The 9115-nt window shown below is 37.4% G+C and overlaps 1 protein-coding gene across 1 annotated transcript; it reads right to left on the bottom strand.

The window, feature by feature from the left end:
* Positions 1-850: 850 nt before the first annotated feature.
* On the bottom strand, positions 851-2911 carry LOC104094765 (AAA-ATPase At2g46620-like). The gene has a single exon (XM_009600760.4). The coding sequence runs from the start codon at positions 2609-2611 to the stop codon at positions 1112-1114; it is 1500 nt and encodes a 499-aa protein (XP_009599055.1). The 5' UTR covers positions 2612-2911; the 3' UTR covers positions 851-1111.
* Positions 2912-9115: the final 6204 nt, after the last annotated feature.

The following is a 9115-nucleotide window of genomic DNA, read 5'->3' as shown; positions in this document are numbered from 1 at the left end:
GCAATTGATAATCAATAAAGGTTGCTGATATGTAGTGTGACCTAAGACAGCTTCCTAATAGTGAATTGGAAGAAGAAAGAACCACGGAACTCCCTTTATTGAAAAGAAAAAAAAAACATCAACGTTATGGGGTCTCTATCTTTTTCCTCTTTCCTTTTCCTTTTCTCCTTTTCTTTTTGTCGTCAAAGTGATCTGGGCATGAAATGATCAGACATCGAGGGAGCTGCTTACTGGAAGAAAATGTCTAAACTTTGAACATATGAATAATATAATTAACTATCCCAAGATGACTGATTTGAAGTACCTTGCGGCTAATGGCTTTGACTGCTCCATCTCTATCTAAATAAGTAAATGTAGTGAGTCAAAATTGATTTAGGCCAATCTGGTACACAAAGTATCCTGAGTTCACGTAGGGTCCGAGGAAGAATCGCACCCAAATGATGTAATGTAAAAAACCTACCTTAATGTAACTATTAGTAACTGTTTTCACGACTTGACCCTGTTACCTATAAGTCACACGGAAATAACTTTATCGTTGATTCGAGGATTACATTCTCAAATTTGACTTACGTATAGAGTAATAGTTAAAGATGCTAACAACTTAGCTAGTTTAATTTGTCAATGCTAAATTATATTCTTGACGTGTACCTTTTCACATTACTAAATAAAGGGCTCCGAAAGTCTATATATTGGATCAGGAGGGCTAGACTTTTACTTCTTATGCATATTAGAGCTAGCAATAGTTAGAAGTGATGTAAAATAACTGAATTAATATTATTATTGAAGTATTAATTTATTGCTTCAAAAAGGTGACTAAGTTCATTCGCTTTGCAAAAAGGAGAAAACATCATCAGATAAAGCCATCAGTAAGTTTCTAAACTTGAATCAAATAATAGGATAATAATGAATCCTATATACATCAACTCACGTGAACGTCTAACTCTAAATTTACTTTGACTATTGAAACACTAAAGAAACTAACGATTATCTAACAAAGGGTCCACTAATTGTTGGAGCCCTAAACGTAAAATTCATGTTACCTATTTGAACAAACAAACACATGTTCATAATCAATAAAGGTGACTGAAATTACAGTAGGAACCCATAAGCCTCAAATTCTGGATCCACTTCTGTTACTCCTTATCCTTATAAGTCCATAGAAGTTACTAAGCTCGTTCACACTTTCCTTGCCAAATGTACCCAATTCATTCACGGGTCGAACCGATTGAGATTTGCGTAAACCTTGTGGAAACACAGCCGATTCCTCCACTGGTCGAACCGATCTAGATTTGCTTAACCATAGTGGAGGCTTAGTTGCCACGTTGGCCTCAATATTAGTCTGTATCGTTTTAATTTTATCAGATGTTGTGGACGGGAGGAGCTTAGTATGACTCTGATGAGCTGAAATCACCAACTTCAACGCCCGACTCGGCGAACTTCGGTTCGAAATCATGATTTCACTGATCTCAGCATGACTCAAAACCGACCCGTTTTGGAAAACCTCCTCTAGTTGTGGGAAAAGCTTGTGATCTTTCAAACCCAAATGACTAGTAGCTAGACTTTTAAAAGCATTGAAATCACATAAAGGAAAATGCATGTGAAAATCAATTCTTCCGGGCCTTAGAACCGTCTGATCAATCTGATCTTTGTTGTTCATCGTGAATATCATAACTCGCTCGTCCCCACAACACGAAAATATTCCGTCCATGAAATTGAGAATTGCGGACGACCAAGTAAGAGCCGCTGATTTGTCACATGAATATGATAGGTAAATATCGAGATCTTCGATGACAATCAACGACTTGTTCATGGTCTGTAACAGCAGTAACTTCAGATCCGAATTGTTAGATACTTTTGATAAATTAATCTCGTACACGTCGTAGCTTAGGAAATTTGCCATTGCAGCAATGAAGGTTGATTTTCCTGTACCAGAAGGTCCATACAGTAAATAATTCCGTTTCCAAATTCTACCGATACGAGTATAATGCTGTTTTGACTTTAGGAACGTGTCCAAATCGGCTTTGACTTTGTTCTTGAGATCCTGTTCCATTACGACCGTGTCAAATGTTGCCGGATGAGTAAAAGGCACCGATATCCACCGTCTGTTTATGTTGATGAATAATCTCATCATCACTTCATTTCCCCTCTGCTCGATTTCATCAAACTTTGTGTGAATGTGTTGAAGATAAGGACGAAGGAGTCGACGTTTATCCTTCTTCCTTATCTTCAGAACAAATGAATTCAGACCGGTTTTATCATCCTTTTCGTTGATCCAACAAACTCTGGCGCCGAGGAAATTGTCTACTACGATGATGTTCTGATTGGAGTCGTCGAGAAGGAGGTTGATTTCATTCGATTTGTATCCCGAGAAAAGGTTGATGAAATTAGAATCTTCAAGACAGGGTAAAGAATTCAGATACGTGCTAATTTGTCGATAGAGTTGGTTTTCTTGCATGTTGTGGTTGAATTGAGGGACCTTGTAGTACTGGTACACACAGCATTTTTCTTCTAATAACCTCAACCATTTCTTGAGGATGTCAAGTAGGGAGGTTTTTGATGCAAACTTTAGAAAGAAACACAGAGGGATGATTCCTAACAAATAGAGAAACATGATTAATGATGAAATGAATCAATTATTATAAACAGTAGTGGGATTAATGAATAATGATGGAGAGGAAACACAAGTATAAAGAATTTAGTAGTAGAGTATGAAGGGATGGGCATGTTGAATAATGAAAAGTTGGAGTCTTTTTAAATAGCTTAGGTTTTTTATTTGGTTTGAAGTTAGGAGATGGCTAAAAGCCGGCATATCGATCATTTGCTATTTTTCTTATTCTTTTCAAAGCATGGGTAGGCTTAATTGGTCAAATTAGGAACATGTATTTTGTCTGTCTTATACTTTTCTAATTTTTCAGTAGCCCCGCGTCTTTATCTGACTATACATTCGTTTTTGGGAGATTCAGCCGTCAACACATGATAGTATTCTTTATTGAGTTTTGGTTATATAGTATAAGAAATTTTACACTATCACTAATAACAATGTAAAATTTTTTATATTATCAATGCTAATAATGTAAGAATTTTTACACTATCAATGCTATTTATATTAGTTAAGCTTAATATAAAGAATTACCTACTGTTATGAATCAATTTATGATCATGATCCTACAAAAATAATTTAAATTGTAAGTACACATATTTCCCTCTGTGTTTTATACCAAAGGATTCTTTGTATATACAGTTAAATATCTCTATAAGATCATCGCTTGTTTCGATATTTTATAGCTTTTATAGTGAATGGGTGTAATACACCTATAACAACATTTGATGTTTAACTATTTTTTGATTGTTATAAATAAAAATTATCCAAAAATTATTTTTTATTTTTTATTGTTACATGTAAGATAAAAAAAACATATTTCACTAATTAAATATTAAAAAAAGCCTAAACATTATTCATAAATTCAAATTAAATGTGCAAAAATTTAAAATCTAAGGAACATATTTCAAAGCTACTAGAAGATTAAATTCTTTCAAGATTGACGGAAGAACTCTGTAATTATAGCTTGTTTCGTAGATTTCAGTCTTTTACTAACAATATAACGCTTGAATTGGCGAAAATTTGTGTCTAAACTTTTAGCAAAAGGGTATCTGATGGTTTTCCCTTGAAGGCAATCTACGAGCTTAACAATTCATAAATCTTCTATTTTAGTCCAAGTAGTAGTAGGAGATGAAATAGATAAACTGAAGTGACGAAAGCGTGAGTCTTGCTCACCTTTCCAGACTTATATTTATAAGATAAAGTTACAGCAATATAAGGAAAGGAAGTTACAACAATATATGAAAAGGATAATTACAAGAATAAATCAAATAAAGTCCTAATACAACTAATAGACTAAAAGATAATGCTAACACCCTTCCTCAATCTGACCGGAAAGAATGAACGTGAAGATTGGCTATCAGCTCAGGAAAACGGGTAGAGGGCAATACTTTGGTGAATAAATCTGCAAGTTGCTCAGAGGTATGAACATGAGAGACCACCAGATCACCATGACTAATCTTTTCACGAACAAAATGATAATCCAATGCAACATGTTTGGAACGGGAATGAAAAACTGGATTGTGAGGTAGATGAATGGCTCAAATATTGTCACATTTTGCGGAGACTGGAGAAGTAAGAAAAACGCCAAGATCACGAAGAATATACTGGAGCCAAGTAGCTTCAGCAGTTGCAATAGCAAGAGCTCGATATTCAGCTTCAGTACTTGAGCGTGCAACAGTAGGTTGCTTCTTAGCATACCAAGAGATGAGATTGGAGCCAAGAAAAATGCAGAATCTAGTTGTAGACCGCCTAGTGAACAACCAGCCCAATCTGAGTCAGAGAAAACAGTAAGTGCCAAGGGAGAATTTTTATACAACTGTAAGCCCCAGTCGATGGTGCCACTAAGATACCGAAAAATCCGTTTTACCGCCTGAAAATGCAATTGTCTCGGCTGGTGAAGGAATTGAGAAGCAAGGTTGACAGCAAATTGAATATCTGGCCTAGTAAAGGATAAGTATAGTAGATTTCCAACCATTTGACGATAGATAGAAGGATTTTCAAGCAACGGGGAAGAGGTGGAATTCCAATCTAGCTTACTATGAAGCAAAGTAAGCATTGGTTTACACTTTTCCAATTTAAAGCGATGCAGAATCGAAGTAATGTAACGATGTTGCAGTAAGAGAAGTCCCAAAGAGTAATGTTTTAACTCAATGCCAAGAAAGTAGTGAAGCTGTCCCAAGTTCTTCATTGAGAATTCTGTACTCCTGGAAGAGATAAATTGTGATATTAAGGACTTTGAAGAACCAAAAATAGCTATATCATCCACATAAATTAAAAGAATAATGCAATCACCCCCGGAGTGAAAAATGAACATGCTTTGGTCCGAAACACATTGCTTAAAATCGAGATCAAGAAGAAAACGAGCAAGACGATGGAACCAATCCCTCAGAGATTGTTTAAGACCATATAGAGCACGTTACAACTTGCAGACATAATGGGGATAATCTGGATGCTCAAACCCCTTAGGTTGACGCATATAAAGAGTCTCAGATAACTCACCATGAAGGAATGCATTTGACACATCGAGTTGGTGCATGAACCAATTTTGCTGAAGAGCCAAGGATAAGACCAAACGCACTATACTAGGCTTGACTACATGAGCAAAAGTTTCAAAATAATCCACTTCAGGCTGTTGCGAAAAACCTTGAGCCACTAGACGAGCTTTAAATCTTTCAACAGAGCCATTTGCACAAAACTTGATTCGAAACACCCATTTGTTGCCAATAGTATTTGCATTAGGAGGAGGAGGCACCAAAGTTCAAGTTTTATTTTGGATGAGAGCATCGAATTCAGAACTCATTGCTTGCATCCAACGAGTGTCTTTAGAAGCTTGAGCAAAGGAGGAAGGTTCGGATAAAATGGGACATGTAGAAGCCATCAAGGAAGGAAGAATGCGTGGCTTGAGAGACCCTGTTTTAGAGCGATTAGTCATATGATGAGTTTGAGGTTGTACAGTTGTTGATTGTATACGAGATACTTGAAGGTTGTCGGGTGAAGTAAAGAGTTGGCGTAGAATGTGCATGAGATGAAGAATCACGTGCAATAGGAGAGAGAGAGGAGCAACTCGAAGTGGATACGATAGGTTGATTATTAGAAGTTACGTGATCCAAAGGTGATTGAGAATAGGAAGGAGAAAAAGTGCATGGTGAAGAAGGAGAAATGCTGAAAATATTCTCGTGATTCAAAGGAGTTTGAAGACTCCTATTTGAAATGTGGTGCTGCAAATTAGGTGAAGTAGGATGACTATTCCCATTTAAAATAGGATTCTGTAAAGTTGGAGGAAGTTGAAGATTTTTCCTATTTGAAATGGGTTGTTGCGAAAGAGAAGGGGGGAGAATTCCACCAAGACGTGTGGTATGGACTGGTTATTTAGAATTAGGTGAGGTACTTGGAGTATGAGTAGGAAATAAAGTTTGAAACGGGAATGAGTCCTCAACAAAATGGACATGCCGAGAGATTATAATCCTATTTGAGCAAGGATCCAAACATTTAAATCCTTTGTGTTTATCCGACGAACCAAGAAATAAGCAAGGTTTTGATCGAGGTTGAAACTTAGAACGATGACTAAATGCCACAAAGGGATAACATAGGCACCCAAATACACGAATTAAATTATAATCTGGCATTAGTTCAAGCGGAGATTTAAAACGCAGCACTGGAAGGGGAGTAACATTAATAAGGAAGACAACATATAAACAAGAATCAGCCCAAAATTGAAAAGACATAGATGCTTGAAAAATAAGATACCGTAGGACATTTGCAATATGACGATATTTTCGCTCGACCCTATGATAACTAGGCATTTTAGCCTATTATTTACTCTCTTTTGCTTAGGTTTTGGGTCAAAAATACGTAAAGGTATTCCCGAAAACTAACTTAATGTGCTTGCTTGCAGGCTTTGGTCGAAATGAGGCAAAGAAGCCATAATCAACTCATAAAGGATTCAAACTTGCACGAATCCAAGGCTGAGACTGGAGCGCTGAGAGCGGCAGAAAAGCACAGCCGCGTAAGGACCACCACTGAGGTAGCCACTATTACGCGGACCGCGAAAGTAGATTCAAAGAAGCTGCTTTCAGTACTAAAATCACCGATGACTGCGTTGGAAAAGTGCGGCCGCGAAATCTTTGGCGCGGCCGCGAGGGGATTTTTGCCGAGAGCGTGGTTCGAGGTTTAAAGACTCTACAGTTTGGGCTTAAATGAAGAACGCGGCCCGCGTCCAAATTACGCGGCCGCGAATTGATCTTACATGGATGCGAAGGGAATTCCGCTGAGAGTGCATCTTGAGGTTCTGAGACCCTGCAAGTCGGGCTTAATTGAAGAACGCGGTCCGCGTCCAAAATACGCGGCCGCGATGGAAGCCACGTGGACGCTGTTGAAATTACGCGATCTGCGAAACTAAGTCCAATCCAAGCCCAGTATTGAAGAAACGCAGACCGCGTTCATTATTACGCGGCCGCAAAAGCTCAAGCGCGGACGCGGTCAGAATTACGCGTCCGCGAATCCTCCGCATGGGTATTTTTGTCCGAAAATTTTAGCTGTGTATAAATAGACCTTTTTGACATTTTTAGGTTAAGTTTTTTTTAGCAGAGCACGTGAACGGCTGGTTTTTTCCTTTTTGGGCAATTTTAGAATAGATTTACCTTCAAACTTTAGATTTTCATTTTGAACTTTAATATTATGGCTTATATTTCATCTTTATCTTTGATTTCTGCTATTATTATGAGTAGCTAGACCCCATAGCTAGGGTTGTGACCCAACCTTAGTGTGAGTATTTAATGGGTCTTGAATTTTAGGGCTTAATTATTTATGGGTTAGTGATATTTAGCCTAATTCATGCTAAAATTGTAGAATTAGTAGTTGCAAACACTGACTCATGCCTTTATGACTTAGGCTCTTCTTGAAAAAGAGGTACTAAGTCTAGGAAAATTAGGCTAACAAGGAATTGGGGTGAGCTCAAGAGATTGATAGCCCCAATTAAAGGGTTAAACCTAGAGATAGTAATACCCGACTTGAGCCAATTTCACTTGTATTGTATGAACAACCATTTAGGTTTGAGAAAGCCAAATCGGGCAAAGTCATTCAAACTACCGAGAGGTATAGAGTGAGCACTTATGTGTGATGGTTATATCACGACCCCAATCATAACAAGTTTGTCCTAGATTCTTGATACCCATTAGATACTCACCTAGGCGGAAGTCACTTCCCTAGTGCCTTTTAACACTTGAAAACTTTTACCAAAAATATTGTACTTAGCTTATACTCAGCATACAATAGTATAAAAATTAGAATAAAATAAATCGCAACAATACTTGGAAGTGCAATTAGAAAAAACACGCACATCTAGATTAGTTAGATACCCAACTCCAAGCCAAATTAACTCAATATGGAAATCGATCCCGACCTCGTTGGGTAAAACTACATCGATCATCTTCGCTACTCTATAGTGGTGTAGGTTTGGCCTCGATCACCCTACCATTTTGAGAAGAAGTGTGAGGGCAAGAAAAACGATGGACTATGCCATTTTGTTTAAAAAATGAACTAAAATTTTTGTTAACGTATTCCCCACCGCCATCGGACTGGAAATAAGAAATAGAGCTATGAAAAACGTTTTTAACCATTGCATAAAATTCTTTGAAATTTTCAAAGGATTCAGATTTTTCGCGCATCAAGTAGACCCAAGAGAATTTAGTATAATCATTGAGGAACAAAATATAATAACGATATCCCGAATTTGAGAAAGTAGGAGCATGCCATACATCTGAATGAATTAAAGCAAACGGAAATTTGCATTACTACTTGATAAAGGAAAAGACATTCTAGATTTATTATTGATGGAAGAAGTACTACGAATTAAATTTCTAGAAACTAACGAACTAAGAGACTCTCGATCAAGATGTCCCAAACGTTGGTGCCAAAGGGAAGCACGCAAAACTTTAGCAAAGAGACCAAAGATGGAGGAGGAAGATGGAGCGACACGTAGAGGATAAAGAGACCTAGAATTATTACAGTGGAGCAACATTGTTTTGGTCTTCAAGTCCTTGACAAAAAATCAGAGTTAGTAAATTCAATAAAATAATTATTATCAGCACATAAGCGTTGAATAGAAAACAGATTTTTAGCAAGGGACGGAACATATAAAACTTTCTTTAAGAGAAGAGGCTTAAAAGTTGTTGGAAGGGTAGATGAACCAGTAGATTTAATTGAGAGAAGAGTACCATCTCCAACCAAGACTTGAGAAAGACCAGAATAGGGAGTGTGAGAAGTAAGAGTAGAAGGATAATTTGTCATGTGCGCAGATGCCCCAGAGTCTGGGTACCAAACTGTTGGTTGAACCTCCTCCAAATTTATTGCAGCAAATGGTTTAGGAATATTATTAGCCACAAAGGAATGGTTGAACCTGTTTATGCACTCCAACGCAGTGCGATTATAATAAAAATAAATTTGACATTGTTTAGTAAGAGCGGAAGGTGGTATACCCAAAATACCAGTAGCGGGGGAAGGAGGCCGAGATTG

Source organism: Nicotiana tomentosiformis, chromosome 6, assembly GCF_000390325.3.
Source record: "Nicotiana tomentosiformis chromosome 6, ASM39032v3, whole genome shotgun sequence".
Lineage (NCBI taxonomy): Eukaryota > Viridiplantae > Streptophyta > Magnoliopsida > Solanales > Solanaceae > Nicotiana > Nicotiana tomentosiformis.
This window is presented reverse-complemented; position numbering and strand designations above follow the sequence as displayed.

Coding starts and splice junctions, on each gene's coding strand:
- LOC104094765 (XM_009600760.4), bottom strand. CDS start 2,611: ATGTTTCTCTATTTGTTAGGAATCATCCCTCTGTGTTTCTTTCTAAAG.